The sequence below is a fragment of the Cnephaeus nilssonii genome (genome assembly GCF_951640355.1).
Source record: "Cnephaeus nilssonii genome assembly, chromosome: 3".
Lineage (NCBI taxonomy): Eukaryota > Metazoa > Chordata > Mammalia > Chiroptera > Vespertilionidae > Cnephaeus > Cnephaeus nilssonii.
In genome coordinates, this window is record NC_137074.1 from 46,514,687 (window position 1) to 46,537,605 (window position 22,919).

General features: G+C 41.6%; 1 protein-coding gene across 1 annotated transcript in view; it reads left to right on the top strand.

Annotated features, from left to right (window-relative positions):
- TPRG1 (tumor protein p63 regulated 1) overlaps positions 1-22,919 on the top strand; it is a 220,360-nt gene that overhangs the window by 113,409 nt on the left and 84,032 nt on the right. The window contains exon 2 of the mRNA XM_079766616.1: positions 19,703-19,926. Coding sequence (XP_079622742.1) covers positions 19,705-19,926 — 222 coding nt within the window. The 5' untranslated portion in view covers positions 19,703-19,704. The remainder of the gene's footprint in view (positions 1-19,702; positions 19,927-22,919) is intronic.

Here is a 22,919-nt window from a genome sequence, read left to right on the forward strand (position 1 = left end):
GGGGCAGTGTTATGGTTTGGGGCATGTTTTCCTGGCATGATTTGGGCCCTTTAATTCGTGTGGAACAACATCTGAATAGCACAACATACCTAAGTATTGTTGCTGATCAAGTACATCTTATCATGTTGATGGCATATCCCAATGGAGATGGCTTCTTCCAACAAGACAATACACCATGCCACAGTGCTCGTATTGTGCAGGAGTGGTTTCAAGAACATGAGGGAGACTTTACCTTGCTGAGGTGGCCCCCACAATCACCAGATCTCAATCCAATTGAGCATTTGTGGGATCAAGTTAAAAGAGCCATCAGGCAGCCGGTTCCACAGCCATCAAATCTCACAGAACTGGACAGTGCTATTCATCAGGCATGGTGTCAGATTCCTCGCATCACCTTTCAACATCTCATGGAGTCAATGCCAAGAAGAATCGCCGCAGTATTGAAGGCAAAAGGTGGCCCAATGAAGTACTGATGGGGTGGTCATAATAATCTGGCCACTCAGTGTATATTCTATTCCTAATTATGTAAGTTCATCTTAAAAAGATTCAGTAGAGTATTAGCCTTCTCTAGCCTTCCTTTTGCTCCAACCTTTAAAATTATGTTTTGAAATTCTACTATATCTTAGGTACTTTGCTAGGCCCTTAGATTCATTGGCTCCTCTTATTCTTATATTGTCCTGAAGGTAAATATTGCATCCACTACACATTGGAGGAAACTGAGGCTAAGGATTTTTAAATTGCTACCCAACCTCAGGCAGCTGGTGACTTGTGGAATCTGGATCAAAGCCCAGGCCTCTCTGACTCCAATGTTCCTCTACTGTGTCAGTCTTATTCCTGATACAGGAATTGATTACATGAAATGAATCAATCTATGTCTTTACCGTTCCTGTCCATCATCTTGTGGAAGGCTTGGCTTAATTCTTCAAACATGTGTGCCTCTTGAGTTGTAGTGAGTGATCGTGATACATCACCCACAAAGTTGTGTTTAAATCAAAAGGACATATTTCTGACTCTAATGGAGGAAACGAAATTGTATGGCTTAGCTAGTTCTACTATTTGGCTAAGGTCCCAAATAGGGTTGAATTTTCACAACTGAAAACAAACAAAAATTAAAGTTTTGCGAAAATTGAAAAATGCATGAAAGGAAAATACATTTCAGACTGAAGCACTGAGGTCAGAAAAATTATTCAAGAGTTTACAGGCATGAAGGATATTTAGGACCATAGGATATGAATTTGCTTGGCCAGGCCTTTCCTCTTTATTACTTCTCAAAAAGAGATGGGCTATATTATGACTTTGGACTTGGCATAATACAAGAAGGAAGAAGGAAAGTATTTTACTCTAGTTAGACCAATGTTTTTTAATCTGGCCTATGCCAAGGTCAGGCTGGTATGGAGTGGCTCCTGTTGACAGTCCCCCCTCACTACCCTTCCCCCTTTAAAACAGGGTCATTGCCACCTCTTCCTTCTCCAATTTCACATCACTTGATGTGAACATTTGTGGAGGAAAGTAGAACTTCTGTCAAATGACTCTTTTCAGTCCATCTGTAACTAAGGGCTTTGTCTTCAGAAGATCTAAACATTGGAAGTACATTGGATGCATCTCTCTAAGACAAATATTTCATCCATCTTTATTCCTTATGTAATTTACATAGCAAGTTTGTAACTTCTTGGCCAATATAGCAGTTTCATAACTTCTTGTGATAAAACTTGCTCAAGTGACACTATCTTTCTCCATCTCTCAAAGCTTCATTTGATTTTGTTTCCTGCATGCAGTCTTTGCACATCAGTGGGGAGATAAAAGTCATTGCCCAATAGCCTAACTATCTGTGTGTAGGAATAGTCTCCATTTGGTACACATTTTAGTTTTCTTCTGACTCTAATTATTGGAGAATTTCTGAAGGCCAAATTTTGGTATGTTTTTTGTGTGAAACAGAATCTTTTTTTCCCCTTTGATAATGGGAGCTGGAAAATGAGGAATCAGTGGTGAAAATGCAAGTGCTAAAATAAAAATCTTTACATTTTAAATAGGAGTGGGGGAGTGTGTCCCTCAGCCCAGCCTGCACCCTGTCCAATCTGGGACCCCTCAAGGGATGTCCCACTGCCCGTTTAGGCCTGATCTCAGGCAGTCGTACATCCCTCTCACAATCCAGGACTGCTGGCTCCCAACCACTTGCCTGCCTGCCTGCCTGATTGCCCCTAATTGCTTCGGCCTGCCAGCCTGATCACCCCCTAACCACTCCCCTGCCAGCCTGATTGATGTCTAACTGCTCCTCTGCCGGCCTGGTCACCCCTAACTGCCCTCCCATGCAAGCCTGGTCACCTCTAACTGTCCTCCCCTGCAGGCCTGGTTGCCCCCAACTGCCCTCCCCTGCTGGCCTGGTCACCCCTAACTGCCCTACCTTGCCAGCCTGATCACCCCCTAACCACTCCCCTGCCAGCCTGATTGATGCCTAACTACTCCCCTGCTGGCCCTATTGCCCCTAACTGCCCTCCCCTACAGGCCTGATTCCCCCAACTTCCCTCCCCTGCAGGCCTGGTTCCCTCCAACTGCCCTCCCCTGCCAGCCCAGTCACCCCTAACTGCCCTGCCCTGCAGGCCTGAATGCCCCCAACTGCCCTCCCTTGCAGGACTGATCCCTCCCAACTGCCTTCCCCTGCTGGCCTGATTGCCTACAACTGCCCTCCCCTACTGGCCATCTTGTGGCGGCCATCTTTGACCACATGGGGACGGCCATCTTGTGTGTTGGAGTGATGGTCAATTTGCATATTACTTTTTTATTAGATAGGATATCTATATTTTATTTGTAGGAAAACTAAGGTCATGCTATGTCTTATTTTGTATGTATATACACACATACCATGGATGTATTTCTATTATATTTGTACAATATTAATTGCAATGTCTACATAATATTCTATCTAAACTATACTTAGGTAGTTTAGTTAAAAAACAGTTTTGCTATTTTTAAAGGGGCATTGGCATAAGAGATGCACTTGGATTTTCTACTAGAAGATGAGTTAAAATAATAGCTAGCAATATCACTTATTTTAAATGATCTCTTTATTTCTTATGTTAAAATATACCAATGCATTTCTAGTGACGTACTGGTTAATCCCACTTTCTTTATCATTAGACCTAAATCTATAGATAGGTAACATTACCAGTGAGCTAAAGTAGCAATCTTAGAGATACCTATACTGGATATGATGTTGAACTAGCATAAGTAAGTTCTCCTCTAAATTGAAGATTCTGTGTTCAGTCACTCCCAACAGATCTCCCAAAGACAGTCACTGGTCTTTGGTGGAAGAATTACAGATGCTCCATGATCAAACATTACTGGCATTTAGAGCCTGACATTGCCTATTTAGGTGGGATAATATTAACTAGAAATAGCATTGGGTAGTATAGACTGGTGCCAGCACATTAAGAAGGAAAGATAGTTAGCAGGGAATGTATTTTGGGGACATATCAAAGATTTCAGTGATTTCTTTAAATACAACAAAGTGTCACAGCTGAAGTTCTTAGATGCAGAGATACTGCCAAACAGTATTACTCTGGGCTAACCTACTTTTGGTGACACTTATCTCAAAAGAGAAGCTCTATGGAGTGATCAGATTTACCCATTCACCTGAATTTCTCCATTCATAGGACATATTATATAAGCCACAGATGTTCTTTCACTGCCTTTATATTGTGAAAGGATGCTTGAGAGGCAGGAATGACATAGGAAGTATGTATACAGGTGACTAGGGGAGCATCAAATTCTGGCCCTGTGGGCTTCAGTTTCCTCTATCTGTTCCCCTGAGCTAGGCAGAACAATTGCCTCCAGGAAGATTTGACACACTCCTGGCCCAGACACATTTCCTCTCCTCACTGCCACTCCCACATCTTCCCAGTAGTTGTGACTTCATCGAGATAGGAATCAGCCTTCCTAAAGCTTTGGGCAGTGGCACTTTCCCTTTGGCATCCTTCAAGGACTGCTAAGAACCTCTGCTCCAATATTATTTTATTGCCTGCTCCTTCTTCTATGATAATATACGAATAGTTCTTCTAAAGATGCAAGATCAAAGCACTCCATCATTTACAAAGTACTTTCACAACATTTTCATTTGATCTTCACAAAATATCTAATAGAATAAGCAGAGCAGGCATCAACATGTACATTTTCACAGATAAAGAAGTTGAGAGGTATTATTACACATATGTATGTACACTTAATATATGAAGATGAAATTACTGACCATACTTAATGATGCCTGTTTTGATTGCTCTTTCTCTGTTCTACACCCGCACTTCCTCTGGATTGCTTTATGAGTGAAACTGTACATTTATTGATCAAGACCAACATTATACCTCCCCCAGGAAGCCAGCCTTGAGATACACATTCATAGAACAAGAAAAGATTAATATCACAGGCAGCATTTTTATTTCCTCAGTGTACTTACTATCTATTTTTGTACCGTTATTTAATGCTTTAACAGTAGCTGTAGTGAGTCACACATAAATATATATATACATTTATTCTTATTTTTATACTAGAGGACCGGTGCACGGAATTCATGCACTTAGGGGAGTCCCTCAGCCTGGCCTGTGCCCTCTCCCAGTTCAGGAGCCCTTGGGTGATGTCTGACTGCAGGCTTAGGCCCGCTCCCCTCTAAAGGAGCAGGCCTAAGCCAGCAGTCAGACATCCTTAGTGCTGCTGCGGAGGCGGGAGAAGCTCCTGCCACTGCCGCTTCACTCACCAGCCATGAGCCTGGCTTCTGGATCAGGGCTGGAGAGAGACGCTGGAGGTTGGCCAGCTGAGGAGGGACCACGGGAGGGCTCCAGGGCATGTCTGGCTCATCTCACTCAGTTCCCATCAGCCAGACCCCAGCAGCAAGCTAACCTACTGGTCAGAGCATTTGCCCCCTGGTGGTCAGTGCATGTCATAGTGAGTGGTTAAAAGGCCTTAGCATATTATGCTTTGATAGTTGAATGGCCAACCAGTCGACTGGACACTTAGCATATTAGGCTTTTATTATGTAGGATTCTGGACTGATTTATGTACCTATGTGCATATAAAATTACATTTTCTTAAACACATAATTTTTTTGTTTTGTTCTCTTACTGAAATACGGAAAAAGAAAGGGCCTTTTGTTACAGATGTTATTGTTTCTTATCTGTGTCTCTTATCTAACAACCTTCACAAGCTAATATAAACATTTTTTTTAAAGTTTTCATTCTTAGGCAATCTGAACTCTCCATTTTTCTTATATCATCTCAGATGAATTTGAATATCATTCTTAAAACAAAACTGCTTTTATTTCTCCATACTTCTACTCTGGTCTCCATTATTTCATGTGAAACATCCTTTGCCTTGGCTCTCTGTCTGAGTGGAGCTCTCTGGACCTATTTAAATCCTCTAAGCATCTTGTAGAACAGGCTGAATTCCAGGTGTTAACATTCTAACCTATGTGGAGTGGAAATGAATCAAAGTTATGTTAGAATGATATTAGTCCAACACTGTCTCATATTTAATTGTTTTGTCCAATTCAGTATCTTATTTAGCAATCATTATTTTAGGAGCTCAATGTATAATTCATTGTTAAAACACAAATTGCCCTTTAGTTATGGTGACCTGATGAGAAGTTGGCCTGCTTTTAAGATTCTTGTTTCCCTTTCTGATCTTGTTTCATCCTTTTCAAGTGCCTGCTACTGAATACTGCCCTTTGGTTTCAGGATAAGCCTCTCCACTCTCCCCTTGATTCCTAGACCTGGTATCAGGAAAGGGTCTCATATTTGTTACTTACTCCTCAGGGAAGTGTTAGGCAGAAGTGAGTTTTTCCTTCTTCTGCCCGTCTCCAGTGGTGCAGACACCTTCTGTGACATTGGCTGTGACTGAGCTCATTGTGCTGCACAAAGGTTTCAGTATTCTATGGGCATCTGAGAGGACAAATGAGGGCACAGTTCCTTCCCTCACAAAGCTCACAATCTACTCATGGAGATCAATCACAGGCAATGACTAAAGAACTGGTTGAATAAATATCATGGTGCTTGAGAACATAGAAAAATTGCATTTTTAAGTTGCCATCCATATTAGTTTGTGGAAACTGGTGAGTGTGGAGCCTGATTTATAAGAAAGTGTTTCAAATCTCTTGTCAGGTCTGATTCCATCACACCCTAGGAGAGAGATTCACTCAGCTATATCTCCTTTGCACTTCTGTCATGAGTACTCCATGGAGTGAGTATATTTTTTACCAATCCATTTGTCTAGCTAATATATATAATTAATGCTTTCTATGTGCTATCCTTGGTACTGAGGATACCACAGTAAACATTACACAGTCTCTGTCACCAGATCTTATGTACTAGTGGGGAGAATGTGAAAGGTAAGGCAAGCTAATAAGTAGCTACAATATAGTATGATAAATACCGTCATAAGGATAAGCAAAGTCTACAGGGACAAAGAGTAGGAGCCATTTAATTCACGAGATAAAGTTAGTCAGGGAAGCCTGCAGCTTTTTTCTAAATTGTGAGCAGTGTGAGTTACCAGGTAAAGGAAATAAGAAGGGGCTTGGTGAATTTTGGGGACTACAGGTAGAGTAGTATTGCTGAAGCATAGATGAGAGAAGAAGAGGGAGGGAAGAGAAGGTGAGACATGAACCTTTATAGGTCAGTAGGACTTCAAACCATGAAGGTCTTGCCTGCCATGCTCAGGAGTTCAGATTTTATTTACAGTGCAATGAGGATTTATTGAAATTTAAGTGATCAGTGACACAATTCAATTTGTATTTTAGGAAGATTAGTGTTTCTGCGATGTGCTGAATATATTAAAGAGAGACCAGTTAGAAGGTCCTTATAATAATCCTCAAGACATCTATTAAGGCTGTGGCAATAAGAGTGGAGCAAAGTAGAGACTCTAGTAGATATTAAGGACTTAAGAGTTATAGGATTAGGTGCCTGATTTGATAGTATTGGGCAAGAAGAGGGAATCAGGCCTGGGAACCAAATAGCTGTGGTCTCATTTACTGAGATTGGAATAAACAAGAGGAGCAAGTTTAGGTGTTGGGGGGGCGGTGGGTGGTGGTAGTAAGAAGATGGTAAGTTCATCATTGGATATGATGAGCTGGAAATAAATTATGTTAAACTAAGATGGCATGTCTAGCAGACAGTTGAGTAGGTGAATCTGTGGCTTGGGAGAGGGATCTGGGGGTGGCTGGGTTAGGTCAATGGAGGATAAAGTAGACTTATGTAATACTTTAAACAATAAAGAATTTAAATTAAAAAAAAAAACAACATCAGTATATGAGAAATTGAGAGCCTCTGTGAGGAAACTATAAGCCATGAACATGGAAGTAGAAACAGAATCTGTAACTCCAAGGAAAATAAGGAAATGAGAATTTCAAGAAGGATAATGTCAGCAATCAGCAGTGCCAAAAAGATCAAGGAAGATGAAGAGTGAAAAGCGTCTATTAGATTCAGTCACGAGAGCTTTTTTGATATTTCAAAGATATGTTGACACTAAAAATAATATTTCTTTGGATTAAGGTGTGAGAGTTAAAATTAAATTGAGACAGCAAGGGTGGACCCTTTTTTGAGAAGCTTGGTCATGAAAAACAAGATATCCAATCATCCATCCCCTTGTGCTTTCTAAAATCAAATGGAATAAATGTGCCCTTTTCCTTATGGAAACTTTAAATATCTGAAAAGAGTGATCAGTGTTCTCCACATTTTCTCTCTCTTCAACTGAATTTCTCCAGTTTTCTGTACTGTTCCTCTTGTGACACAGTTGGCAGTCACTCACCATCCAAGTGATGACCTCTTTAGAAGAGCACAGTCATCTCACAGGCCCCAAGTCAAAAAGACCAGTCAGATAATGGAAAGAAAAGAGGGGGATGGGATTTGAAAAGCATCTGTTGATACCATGATACAGAGGGAAGGTGATTGTTTGTGTGAGCTTCAGAGCTGTGTCTTTGGGACAGCTTCTGAGAGTCTGGCTTTATGGAGACAAGAGAGAGGTAACCTCAGACTCCAGTAGAAAGAAGTCCCCATGAAGAGCTGGTTTCTTTTGGTTCATAGGCCAGCTAAGCTTTCCTAGGACTTTGGGGCAACAAGAAACAGAAGAAAGAGAAGCCTAAAACACTGGCACTTCCTTTGACTTGCTTTGTGACCTGAGGTAAGTCTAAGTCATTTCCCTGCTCCCATCTGAACATCTGGTTTCTTATTTGTAAAGTGAGGGTGTTGAGTTAGATGATATCCAAAATGCCTGGCAGAACTTGCAGATCCTATCATGTGAAACCAACTGAACATTCACTTTGAGAAAAATAATCCTGTCAGGGTGCCAGTAACATGATATTTCTGGACCTATGTGATCATTACATGGGCGTGCTTATTTTATACTTCATTGGTCTACACATTTATAATTTTTGAGTGTATGTCATACTTCAATAAAAATGTTTATAATAAAAATTCCATTAAAATAATAAAGGATATAGTTTTATTTTAATTTTCTGAGGGGGGATGGGGAATGCTGTTGTCAGCATTTGGAAGTCTTCCCCTGAATGTCATGAAATCTGTACGTGAGAGTCACAGTTGGTGCAGCAGGAAACCCAGGCTCTGGTGTGACTTCCTTAAACAAAGCTCCCAGCAGGAACTTCTGGTTGTGGAGTGTATGAAAGTGTTCCTGCCCAGCACCAGGAGTAATGCTCAGTAGGTAGGCAGTAATCCCTGCTGGACAGAATCCACACACTCCCCTGGTCTGTCCCAATACCCGGGAAAGGGGCTTGTTCTAATGTCTCAGCATTGTCACCATCTGGTTTAGCAGATTCAAACTCAAGGATCCGTTTATCTCAGAGAGAGAAGAAAGGTGAGAGCTGCAGTAAGGATTGTTGGCCTGAGTTGATTCTTTGATTTCTCTGTTCTTTTTTTTTTTTCACTTGTACATGGAAAAAATATTTGAGGGCTTATAGCCCCCCCCCCCCCCACTCCAAAGTACTTCTTCAGGACTAACCTCTTTATCCTGGGCAGTTCCTTGCATGTTGCCCCTTCCTTCCTTCCTTCCTTCCTTCCTTCCTTCCTTCCTTCCTTCCTTCCTTCCTTCCTTCCTTCCTTCCTTCTTTCCTTCCTTCCTTCCTTCTATCTTTCCTTCCTTCCCTCTTTCCTTTCATTCTGTCTTTTGGAAGGTAGTGGAGAGGCTGGTGATTTAACCTCATTATTGTCTTCCCTCAAATGCCACCACTTTTCTGTTTCCTCCCTGCCAATTTGCTACTGCCTGAGATAAGTCACTGCATGGATGCAGCCTTACAGGTTGGCTTCTTTCTACTATTAAATACATCTCCAGCCAGAGCTCCCCTGACTCACACATCCTGGTACAAGTTCACATTAATAGCTACCTCCAGGATTTATCTTTGAGGGGGAACTCCATTAATTTGGGAAGTTTAAGGAGAGAACCTGTGAGACCTGGATATATGAGTAAAATTATATATTATTTAAAATAATAACCACAGACACAAGGAAAAAAGAAATTATTACCTTGGAAAGAGAGAAGCAGATGGATGGTGCCAAGCTGGACTACACACAGTGTTACTCACCTCTCCATGACATTTCTAAATCATTAATGAAGTTGTTGATCTCAGGACATTCTTGAGGCAAGTGGAACCCGTACAGTGTGAGCCCATACTCTGCATCGGAGAGAACTGTCCCAGCAGGGAAGGAGGTGTGACTGAAGGGAATACAGTGGAGGTGAGAGTAAGATTTCAGACTTTCACTGTGTTGGATAGTGATAGTTTTGAGCAAGTGTTACCAAGTCTTCAAGGGATGGAGGCTGGAGTTGGGCAGGGGGCATCTCAGTTATGCACACCATATTACCTGCTATCTTTTGAACACACCCTCCTCTTCACATTTCACACCTTTGTCTGGAATGTCCTTGCCCATCCTCTAATATGCAGTCAGATCTGAGGTGCCTTTATTCACACCTCTACCTCTCCACACTCTCAGTGCCCTCTCTCCAGCCTGTTATTCCCATCTCCTGTTTCCACCGTGTTTTGTGCACGTTCTCCTGCTATGTCTCCATCACGTAAGCCTGTAATTATCTGCTCATGTTTCCATCACCTCCACTAGACTTTGCACTTGAATAGATGAAAGATTGTGGCATGTGTTTCTGTGTGTGTCTGTGTGAGGGTATGTGTGGGTGTGTACAGAAGATGTTTCCCTTCTTTTCTCACACAGAGCTTCATTACTCAGTCCACAAACTTTTACTGAGCACTCATGTCTGAGGGATGAGGTAATGTGCAAATAAGAGTGGGTCAGCCATAAGCCTTGGCCTTCAGATCTCAGACTTAACAGAGACAGCAGGACATCCATTCATCTGTTTGAGAACTTGTACTGAGTGCCTACTCTGTACCAGGCCCATGCCAAGTACTGGCTAAAGATAAATACAGCACAGTTTCTGCTCTGGAGTTTCTCATGGCCTGGGAGTAAAGATAGGGAAGTAAACACAGAACAATGTGACAGAACTACAGGAGTCATGGACTCAAGTGCTACCATAGTCCCTACAGGGTGAGCAGTGGAATTGTTCTTGGAAATGTGTAAGAGAATTAATCTCAGGAGTCACAAGATTTCTGTAGTCTCACAAGGTACTCTAGTTAATATTCTTATTTTTATTAACTAGAGGCCCGGTGCATGAAATGTGTGCACTCGGGGGGATTCCCTCAGCTTGACCTGTACCCTCTTGCAGTCTGGGAGCCCTTGAGAGATGCCTGGGGAGAAGCGGGCCTAAGCCGTCAGTCAGACATCCTTAGTGCTGACACGGAGACAGGAGAGGCTCCCACCACTGCTGCTGCACTCACCAGCTGTAAGCCTAGTTCAGGGCTACTGGCTGAGCGGTGCTCCCCCTATGGGAGCACACTGACCACCAGGGGGCAGCTTCTGCATTCTGCTGTTCGGTCAATTTGCATATTAGCCTTTTATTATATAGGATTATTTTTTGTATACATTTTCATGAAACTACTCTAAAAATTAACATCTTGTGTGAGGAGCTCAGCTAACCTCTAATTTTTTCCCTTCTTCAATGCCAGAATAGTTACTGAGGCTCTAGCATGTCTCTGGCCCTGGCCTCACCTGGGTGAGGTGCTCACTGCTCTGCTATTGATGTCCCTAGCAGTTCTCATCAAGGTGGATAAGCATTTATGTTAGCAAAAGTCAGAAGCCAAATGTCCCAGAATCTTAGCAATAGGTGCTCAAATTTGTGACTACCATTATAAATCTCCTCCTCTGACCCCACAGAATTTTAATCACAAGGGAGCTACTTTTTGTCAATTGGAGCCACTTAATGAAGATAAGATGAGGGAAACCATATATGAGAAACCTCTATAGGCTTAGATCTAGAATATTCTGGGCACTGAAGAAAAAATAAACATTTTTGGAATGCTCTGGCTGGTGTGGTTTAGTTGGTTGGGTGCCTTCTCCTACACCTTTTGGTAAGGGTATGGGGCATGGAGAAGGTAGCCAATCAATGTTGTGCCTTCACATGGATGTTTCTCTTTCTCTGTCCCTCTCTCTTCCTCTTTCTCTAAAAATCAATAAAACTATTTTTTTTTAAATCTTATGGAGTGAGGATTGAGTTGGAAGGAAACTTAGGAATAATTTAGTCCAACAGTTTTCAAACGTTAATACATTTCACCCTCACCCCCCATGAAAGCTTCAGAAGATGTCCAGAAACAGATAAATGGATCTCTATTGATTAAAAAGGGTTAGTCATTCCTAGGAGTATAATTTGCTAACTGTAAAGTCTGGCTTCTCATTTTGTAGATTCGGAACCTGAGGTGCAGAGAGGGGAGGCCATTGCCCAGGGTGACCCAGTGAGTGAGGGAGAGAGTGGAGATCCACATTTATTTATCCTGGTCCTGTATTCTCCCCCACTAAAGCACTTATAGCAGACCCGAGGGTCCTGCATGGCAGGGGAGAAGCTGGAAGCATAGAGACTATCCATCAATTCCACTTTCCCCTGGACACAGAGCAGCCCTGCCAGCTTGTTATCACTAATGTACAAAATGTGAAATGGTGATGAATTGTTTGCCAATTTTCTTATCTGAGCTGGCACAGAGGAGGGCTTGTTGGAGAGTTTCAAGGCGTTAGAGTATTGTTGTTTATCCACTGCACATCCCGTAACTGTTCGCACAGAGACTCGGGAAAGGCTGCACACATAAATTCACATAAATTACCTTTACAAAATGTCAAAATTAAAAGTGGATTTTTATTTTGGGGATATGCCTGGAGAATGTTAACCCCTTCAGGTGGATGGAGATGTCATCATCTGAAAAACACAGTTGCCAGCTTTGAATATAACACAAACCATGGGAATTAACTCCCACACTCCCTCCCCCCCGCCCAGCACTGCCCCACCTGCAAGAAGGTAGCAGTTCTTGTTAACAAACCATAGACTTTCCTAAGCTCCTAGTCTGCCCACAAGTGTTTCTCTGGAGACAATATTTTAAATCCTGCAGTAACCATAACTTCCTTCTTATTATCTTTAACTAAATTTTAAGTGGCTAAACTGAGAGTTCAAGGGAGACACATAACCCATCTGGGCCTCAATTTCTTCATTTATACAATGTGGAAGTTAGAAATATATGAGTGTTTTCTAACTAGAAATTTTGTCTTCCTAAGGAGCCAGATAGGTAGTAATGAGGACCCTGAAGGAGTTTTTAATACTCTAAAAGCTCTGTGCAAGTCACAGACCCCACAAGAGGATTGCAGAGGTTTAAAACAATTTCATGGAGACTTATGGAGACATCAGGAGACAAACTTGGCAAGTGAAGAAAGCAAAGAAGAGCCTAGCTGTGCAAGGTTGCCAGGTAGGCAGACAGAGCAAGAATCCAAGAAGGACTTCTTAAAGCTAGATGGGAAAGGAGGAAGCAGTGCTGAAGAAATGAAGAATGGCGTGGCCCTTGAGAAGAGGTTCATCATGAAATAGCCCTGAGTTTCACCAGTGTCTCTGCTTAATGTCAATCCTGTTTTCTTGTTCAAAACTATGAAACTTTTTGTTATGTCCAAACTGTTCTTTATTTTTTACTCCTGGGAGAGGGAAAAAAACATCCCCTACCTCCCCCTTTCTTTGCCCCTGGCTGGAATTGTGGCCACTTAGTGAAGCCAGCTACTCCTTTTAAGCTCATTAGATCTCAAGGTTGTTATTTATCCACCTGGGGATCAATTATGCTGGATCTCTTTTTTATTTTTAAGAAAGCAAAGTTTCTATTGAGAAATCAGCTGACAGTCTCATGTAAGCTACCTTGTAGGTAATAGTTTTTCTCTTGCAACTTTTAAGATTCTCTCTTTGTCTTTAACCTTTGCCATTTTAATTATGATGTGTATTAGTGGGGCCTCTTGTTTGGGACTCTACATTTCCTGGACTTATGCGTCTTTATCCTCCAGTAAGTATTTATTCATACAGGTTTGCAATCCCTTCATATAGGTTCTCAATCCCTTGCATTATTTCTTCTCTTTCTGGTATCCCTATGATGCAGATGTTGTTATGCTTCAAGTTGTCCTGAAGGTCCTTTAAACTGTCCTCCTCATTTTTAAAGTTATATTTTCTTTCTGCTGCTCTGGTTGTTTGTTTATTTTTTTCTACTTTGTCTTCCAAATAGCTGATTTGATCCTCTGCTTCATCCAATCTTCCAGTCTATTCTTCATTTCAGATATTGTATTCTTATTTATGACTCTTTTTAATGCTTTCTATGTCCTTTTTCATGCTATTGAGCATCCTTATAACCATTACTTTGAACTCTATATCTGATAAATTGCTTGCCTCCATTTCACTTAGCACTTTTGGGGGGATATTTCTTTCCTGTTCTTTCATTTGGGGTATGTTCCTTTGTCTCTCAATTTTGTTCACCTCTTTGTGTTTGTTTCTATGTGTTAGATAGATCTGCTATGACTATCAGTCTTTGTAGGGTGGCCTATGTAGAAGGTCACCTGTGATGCAGTGGTGCAATCTCCTTGGTCACCTTATCTGGATGCTCCTGGAATGTCCCTTGTGTGGGTTATGTGGACCCTCCTATGGTATTTGAGTCTTGATTGCTATTGGCTTATTGGTATCTGGGATTGACCAGTTTGGCGCACTCTGAGGTTCAACCCTAATCATGGCATGTGAGCTGTTGTGCAGGTGCTGACTACACAAAACAAAATTTGCCTTATGAGGGGTTGGTGCCTTCTGAGATCTTCCTTTGGCTATGCTTGCTTGTGAAGCTTGTTGGATCCTGCTCTGATGTTGTCTGAAGTTGGCCACTAGTTGTGTTGGTTCTGGGTCTCTTGGGAGGGACTATGGTGCAGGCCAATGTCAGACACTGCCTGTGACTGGTCTTGGGAAACTTATTTGAAGCTACAAGTGATCCACAGTTTGTGGTTGCCTCGGCTAGGCCTGGGTGTGTAAGGGAAATACCAAGCTCTGCACCAAGGCCCATTTTTACCAGTACCAGAACCAGGGCAGGTTGGCAAAAGTTCCAAAACACCCAAGATCCACCTGTCTTCCTCCATCTGCTGGCTGCCTATTAGGCTCAGTCACTGGAAGAGCCAATGGGACTTGAGTTTCATGAGGTAGGTTCACAGTGAGTCACCAAATAGAAGTGAGTGGCTGACCCATCAGTGGGGGGTTTTGGTCTGGTTTCAGAGAAGGTGGGGTTTGTGGTCTCTACCCCAGAGCTACACCACTCAGTCTGTCCTGTATTTTGCACAGCCCTTGGGAGGATGGAGCCAGTAGGAGTCAGGTGGGTGGGGCCTCTGGAGACTGGAGGGTGGGTCTGCCAGGAAGCCTGGAGGATGTTTCTATTGGATCTCCCATAAGAAGGAAGCACTAGTCAGGTTCTTGGGAAAGGAGGGGAATGGTCCCCACCTGAAAACCACTAAACTCAGTCAGACACCTCCTCAGTCTGCCCTAATCTCTACACTCTGGCCAAGGCAACTGACTCCTCAGCAGGGTGTAAGCTCCAAAAGGTAGGGTGAGAGGTAGTCCAGATAGTGGGTCTATTGTATTCTCATAGGCTAATGCCACACAGAGGGGAGTGCTCCACTCAGGAAAAATGGCATCTGTTGTATGGAAGAATGATTCAGCACAGGGATCCTAGCAGCTGTCCCTCAAGCTCCCTCCCCAGAGCCACAAGCACCAGACTCTTCACAGGACTCTAGTCCTCTCCACCTTCCCTCTGCCAGAGTCCAGGGTGGGTGACTGCAAACAAAATCTTGTGCATTGACTTTTTAAGAGGGGTCTCTAGCAGACATCTATCTCTCCCTGATGGACCAAAACCCTGCTGCTTTTCACAACCAGATGTTATGTGGGCAAATTTTCCTGGTTCTGGTGCTCTGGGCTGGGGAGCCCAGCTTGGGGTTTAAGCCCCCCACTTCTCAGGGGGAACCCCCTGCAGCTGAGATATACCCTGAGAACCTCAGCCACAATGAGAGTGAGCCCAGCCCTTTTTGTGTTTCTGCCCTTCCTACAATCTCAATTTGGCTTCTTCTGTAAATCCTTGCTTATAAGACTTCTCTTCAGCTGGTCTTCAGTTGGTGATTCAGGATGATTGCACTATAATCTAGTTGTAATTTCAGTTTGGTCCTGAAAGGAGGTGAGTGTAGCTTCTACCTAATCTGCTGCCATCTTGGATTATCCCACTCACATTATTTTAAGTATTTGCACAATATCGATTGGATAGAATTAGAAATGTCTTGGCCATTAGGTATTAACTGGTCTTCAATTTTTTATTAACACATATAATAAGCAATATTGTAGTCTTTTCCTTTTTTAGGATAATTTTCATTACATTAATTCCCTGGAATGAGAAAATAAGGTAAAAAAGTATGAACATAATTATCTTTCTAAGCTTTGACCCTTTGCTTCTGTTAGAAATTGTACTCTCTTTAGCACTAACTGCTAAGGTAAATTTACTGGGCAATCTTAGAGAACAATGATTTTCAATTGTAAATGGCTCTAGATAGGTCTGTTGTGAGGCATACTAGTAATTATTCACATAAAGCAATAGAAACATTTGGATTTGGCTGGATTTGTTACCAGTATTAATATGCTTTTAGTACTTGAATGTATATGATCTATTTACATAGCAGTAGAAGGGCACATATTATTGAATTGGGAATAAACATTATCTGGGCAGGTGGCAATGAAGAATGGAGTGGGCTGCTTAGATGCATGTTGCTCCTCTGCTATGGGGGAAGTTGTTGAAGAAGTTACATGTCCTTACAAAGATGTCCCCATGGCTGGAAGAGAGCTGGAATCATTTTGAATTGAGGTGATTGGGTTCAACTTTCCCATTAGTCATGGCTATTCGAATTTAACTAAAGCTCAGTTTCCTTCTTTCCTGGATCTCAAACTTCTCAGTCTCCAAAGTGCTCTGCTTCTCTTCAAGTGTTTCCAGAGGAGACAGCCTGAGGGAGAGGAAGTGGTGCTAATTAAATCCTCCCTCTGTTTTCCAGGCACAGGAGTCTTGAGCAGATGTCTGTTGTTAGGAGCTTGTTCACAGAGTGCAGCAAATACAGAAGCAGGCTTTCCTTCCCCAAAGGCACAAACTTTCCTTCACAGGGAACTCTAGAAATGCACTTCCTTCCAACACCTACTCTGGCAGAGGTGGCAGACCCGCATGATAGAGCCTGTGACTGCCAGGGAGGCCAATGTCTCACTGATTCTCTCTCTCTCTCTCTCTCTCTCTCTCTCTCTCTCTCTCACACACATACACACATGCACACTAATTTTTTTCTGCTTCTTCCTGTTTGTTTTGTATTTCCCAAAAGCCAATCTCTCTTTGCCTTTTGTATACCCCACTTTTAAAAAAATTACCTGAAAATCCAGCAAATCCCCTCCTGATGTAAAATAGTGTGTATCATGGTGGGTATGCTGAAATCAAAGCATGTTTGGGAGTCCTGGGTGGGAGTGTAAGCGCTGCCACAATTTTACAAGTGTTTCTGAAATAATCCAACTCTGTGCTTTTCACATGGAGATGAAATCATCCTCCAATGCTTGCTGGGTGGATCAGGTGAAATAACCTGTAATGTGATCTGCAGAGGGCTTTTCATTCATGAGTTCTGTGTTTTCTCCTACATTCAAACCCTCTCAGGATGACACTATGTCCACATTTGCCTGAGACAATCCCAGTTACTCCCACCATCCTGGCATAATTATTTATAGCACACTTTCACCTTCAAAAGTGTCCAGGTTTAGGCAACAAATGATATGTTCATAGTATTTTTACCTCTATTGAATACTCTAATTAATCCCTCTTTCAAGAATGTAAAGTTGCTGGGAATAGGGGCTGTTTCTCACTTACTGGCATTTCACAAGAACTGAGGAAATAAGTTTGTCTGACTAAGAACACTGTGGCAGCCCTGAGAATAAGATGGCACTTCTGGTTATATGGTGAAGCAGAGTGTGAGACCCTCCTTCCATATGGCACTGGTAGTATGCTTACTATAGGGATGACTATGTGGCCTCAGACTGAAAATGGAGACCTTATTTAGGGGCACTTATTACTAGGTTAGCATGTGCCTTTTGTTTTGTGTTGTGTTGTTTTTTTATTACAAAATATAAATAAATTTATTTTGTTTTTATTTATATAAGACCATATACAAGGGTGGGCAAAAGTAGCTTTACAGTTTATTTTTGTATTTTTATCTATTAACTAGAGGCCTGGTGCACAAAATTTGTGCACTGGGCTGGGCAGGGTGTCCCTCAGCTCAGCCCAGCCTGCGCCCTCTCCAATCTGGGACCCCTCGGGGGATGTCCGACTGTCCCAAAGGGATCGGGCCTAAATTGGCAGTCAGACATCCCTCTCACAATCCAGGACTGCTGGCTCCCAAACACTTGCCTGTCAGCCTGCCTGATTACCCTAACAACTTCTGCCTGCCAGCCTGATCACCCCTTAACTACTCCCCTGCCAGCCTGATTGATGCCTAACTGCTCCCCTCTGCCAGCCCAATAGCTCCCAACTGCCCTCCCCTGCTGGACTGGTGGCCCCTAACTGCCCTCCCCTGCTGGCCTGGTTGCCCCCAACTGCACTCCCCTGCAGGCCAGGTCACCCCTAACTGCCCTCCCCTGCCAGCCTGGTCGCCCCTAACTGCCCTCCCCTGCCAACCTGGCTCTCCCCGACTGCCCTCCCCTGCCAACCTGGTCCCCCCAAACTGCCCTCCCCTGCCAACCTGGTTGCTCCTAACTGCCATCCCCTGCAGGCCTAGTCCCCCCCACAACTGCCCACCCCGGCTGTCCTTGTCACTGCTAACTGCCCTCCCCTGCTGGCCTGGTAACCCACAACTGCCCTCCCCTGCCAGCCATCTTGTGGTGGCCATCTTGGACCACATGGGGGTGGTCATCTTGTGTGAGGGCATGGCAGTCAATTTGCATATTACCTCTTTATTATCTGAGATTGTTATATTATTTATCTGTATTATTTGCCTTTTTCATATGAACAACTATAAACCTGTTTTTGCCCATTCCTGTAAAATCATTTTAAGCACCTAGAGACTTCTCAAAACAAAAAATAAAAATTATTTAAAGCCTTATCATCCAGAGATAATCATTATTAATGTTAAATTTTTACATCTTTTTAAACTTTTTCCAGCCCCTCTCATACAATACATGCATATACATAAGCCCAAGTATTCTTTTATTCTTATTCATAATATTTTATAACCTACTTTTTGCATTTACAATATATTTTGAACATCTTTCCACAATAAAAATATACACTTACACTTTCAGTGACTACATTATATTTCACTGCATGTTATAACCCTCCAGGATATCTTATTTAGCAAATTTCCAACAGATAGTACTTAGTTTCTTTTTGGTATTAGATAAAATGTTGTGTGAGTATATGATGTTGCTATTATATCCAATGTTTTGCTGCTAGACCTAAAGTTGTATATTTGTCTACTATTAGACATAATAGGTATTGTGATGAACAACCTTCTATATTTATGACTTTGAACATTTATCTAAATTATTTTCTTAGGACTCATTTTTAGAATTGCAATGTTTCAGCTAAAAAATGTGCTCAGTTTTAAGTGCTTGTGTGCCTTATTGCTACCCAAAAGTTACAAAAGAAGTTGCATTATCCTTGCTTTTAACTCTTAAATAAGCTTGCAGGCTGGTGGATTGTTTGGTAGAAATGCTATGAAATCTTGAACAAAAATGTTTGATAATTATTTCACACAGCTCTTCCCTTATTCAGCTGCCTGTATGGGGGGGGGGGGGATTAAAGATAAAAAACAAAAGTACTTGCAACCTCCATTTCCTTCTTTAAAAAAATTTTTTTTATTGATATCAGAGAGGAAGGGAGAGGGAGAGAGAGATGGGAACATCAATGATGAGCGCAAATAATTGATTGGCTGCCTCCTGTACATCCCACACTGGGGATTGAGCCCACAACCCAGGCATGTGCCCTGATTGGGAATCGAGCTGAAACCTTCTGGTTCATAGGTTGAAACTCAACTGCTGAGCCACACTACCTGGGAACAACATCCATTTCTCTGTCCAAAGAATAGCCCTCCAGGATTGTGGAGTCTTAGTCTTTGAATTTTATTGATCAATGCCTCTGTTTAGTTAATGTGTGTGTGGGTGGAGGTAGGGAAGTGGGAATTGTCAGTTTCAGGAACATCATATGCTCATGTACCTAGGTGACTTGTTTTTTTATTGACAAGATTGTTTTTTCCTTTATTTTAAACTAAAGAAATGTCAACGATTGGGAGTTTTGAAGGATTTCAACCCGTGTCTCTGAAACAAGAGGGAGATGACCAACCCTCAGAGACTGATCGACTGTCCATGGAGGAGGGAGATCCAGGCAAGGACCCAGTACCAAAGCAGATTTCAAAGCAGCCAAGTGTCACCGAATCAACACTCTACCCCAATCCTTATCACGGGGCTAATGTCTCCCGGAAGTACTTCGTTACACGGGTAAAGTCATTGGTACTCTTAAATGCTACATAAGACTTCTTTAAAAAATCCTAATGTCTTTCTGTATACCACATATTTTACCAAGTGTTTTCACATTTGTTATCTCATCTAAAAAATGTAAAAGAGCCCAGCTGGCATGGCTCAGTGGTTGAGCATCAATCTATGAACCAGGAGGTCATGGGGTTTGATTCCCAGTCAGGGCACATGCTCAGGTTGCAGGCTTGATCCCCAGTAAGGTGTGTGCAGGAGGCAGCCAATCAATTGATGTTTCTATCATTCTCTCCCTCTCACTCCCTCTCTAAAATCAATAAAAATATATTAAAAATAAATAAATAAAATAAAAATTGTGAAGGAAATATCTTTTGTTTTTTAGACTTTGCCAAGTAACTTTATTGTAATAGTTATTACAACACCTCAATAGCATTCATTCTTTTCCTTTTAATTCACAGATGGCTCGTTGTTCACTCTGTTACCATCCTCAAATCACTGGTACCTACTTTATGATGTTTGAGAAGGAGATCTCTTAATCCCCATTTTTCAGATGAAGGATCTGAATTTCAGATAAATTAAGAAAGTTTATTTTTGATCAACAGGTAGGACTAAGGAGAAGCAGGTCCTCCATTCTCCATGGATCTTTGCCTCCTCAGTCTTGTGTTTAGGACTGCATGTTATAACATATCATAACATGAATTCAAGGAATTAATGACCTCAAGGAATTAATTAACCTGACCTCAAGGAATTAATGTCCTATGGAGAGAGAACCAGAGCAGCTAGAATTTAAAGCTGTGAGCCCAGAGTGGATATTTGTTATATTCTGTAAACATGGGTGGCAGAGTGGAAAGGCATGGTGAGAATATTCTGAAATTCAAGGGTCTACACAGAGGTGCTGGTATTATAGTGTGGGAGTAGGAACTTTTAAATCTTAACCCTATCGCTGCAGTCTGGAGCTGAGCTCTCATTCCTATGCATTGGAGTTGGGAAAGTAAATGGATGGGTGGGTAATGAGGATGGAGTTTGTATACACAGGTGATAAAAATGATATTTTAAACTTCTAGCATTTGAATCAATAGAGACTATGTCATTGGTTTCTAGCACTCATCTCTGTCTTGAACTCTCCTTCCTACTTAGAGATCTTTTCCATTTTTTTTAACATGCTTGTCAACACTGTCCTGGATAGCTCATAGGCTACAACAACTGGTGGCAAAAGAGACCATCTCATTTTTTAAGTGTACATTGAGACTCTCATCAGCTTGGATAACCTTTTCCTCCTATGGTAGTTCATCTGCTATTATTGCTCAGCCATGTCTAAAAAAAAGGCCTCAAGGCTAACAAAAGTACTCCTCAAGACTAATAACTGGAGGTATATTATGATAATCACTTTATTGTGGAGATATATTCAAAGGCAACTTCTTATGAAAGAAACAATACTTGACCCACTTGAGGAAAGATATTTTTAAGCTCCCTGTAGGACTCTATATTTGCAGATATCTTATCAGAAAGTTGAAGCGATTAGGGATGGGAAATTATCTCTAAATTTATACTTGAGAATGTAAATTAAATATAAACTACTGGGACTAAAACTATTTGATCTTTTAATATTTAATTAATGGTTCCTCATGGCCTTTTTATAGCCTGTGTTCTATTGTAAGCAAGGAGACTTTAATAAGCAGGTTTGGGACTTCCCATTGTGTAGCAAGATGTCGTTGCTTTCATGATACTAATTTGGCTTTCATACTCTCTCTCTTTCCTTCTCTTCTTACTATAGGGTTCCCTGTGTCTTGCTCTTGCATCGGGAAAAGCTAAATATATTAGTTGTATTGTTATTGTCTGTGTTAGCTTTTTTTCTGATCTGGAAATTATATATCTCACTGAAAAAAAGGTTTCTCAACTCCCCTCCTTACAATAAAATCCCTTGAAGATTATAATAAAGATGATGTTTCTAAGGGCAGATACTTCACAGTAATAAAATAAGATGCATTTCCTTCATTTTCAGGGAAAGACACATTTTCTCAGAATTTACAAATCATATTACAATTTAGAGATTGCTTTCTTGTCTTACATATTGACCACAAAGCAATCCTATCTGGACATTATGACAGCCACAGGACAAATATTCTTGTATCTAAGTCTCTAGGAGCATTCCCTTCTATTCCTTCCTCTCACTATCTAGTTAAGGAGTTGAGTACACAGGGAAAATTTAACAGCAGACATGAGTATTGTTTGTGTGACAACTGACCCCAGGCTAGTCCAGATCAAGAAAAAGCAAGGACACAAAATACATAGGTCTTTGAAATTCTCTTAGTAGATTTGTTTTGACTGGAGATATTAGTGCTAGACTGTTAGAGAAGATATTGTCCATTATGCTATTTGTGACTTAAAAATAAGGATCCCCTCCAGTGAGTTGTTCTTTAAAATTTATAATTATAATTATATGTGGATTGCCTTGATAAGATTTCTTTCACCAGATGATGAGGACATATTATTTTGTCACTATTTTCTATTAGGCTATAAGGAATCTCAGAGTGACTTGTTCTGTTGCAGTAACCATTTAATCCCCATATCCTGACATAAGTATTTACATTCTACTTATATTATCAATAAGTATGGTAATAAAGTCTTTCATTATTCAGTGTTACCAAATTACCAAATGTTCTTGGCCTCTCCCAACAGCTCTGTTATAACTAATATTATCCACCCAACAAATGAGTAAACTGATATATATAATGACAAAATGACTTGACACAGGTCTCACAGCAAGTGGAAAGGCTGAGATTTATACCATGTCCTCAACCCAAGTCACAGTGTGGACACATTTTTATTTCATTTCCAACACTAAGTGACTGAAGTTTATTATAGTACCAACTAGAGGCTTGGTGCACAAAATCTGTGCATTGGGGGTATCCCTCAGCCTGGCCTGTGCCCTCTCAAAATCCGGGACCCCTCAGGGGATGTTCAACTGCCAGTTTAAGCCCCCGAGGGGTTCTGAATTGTGA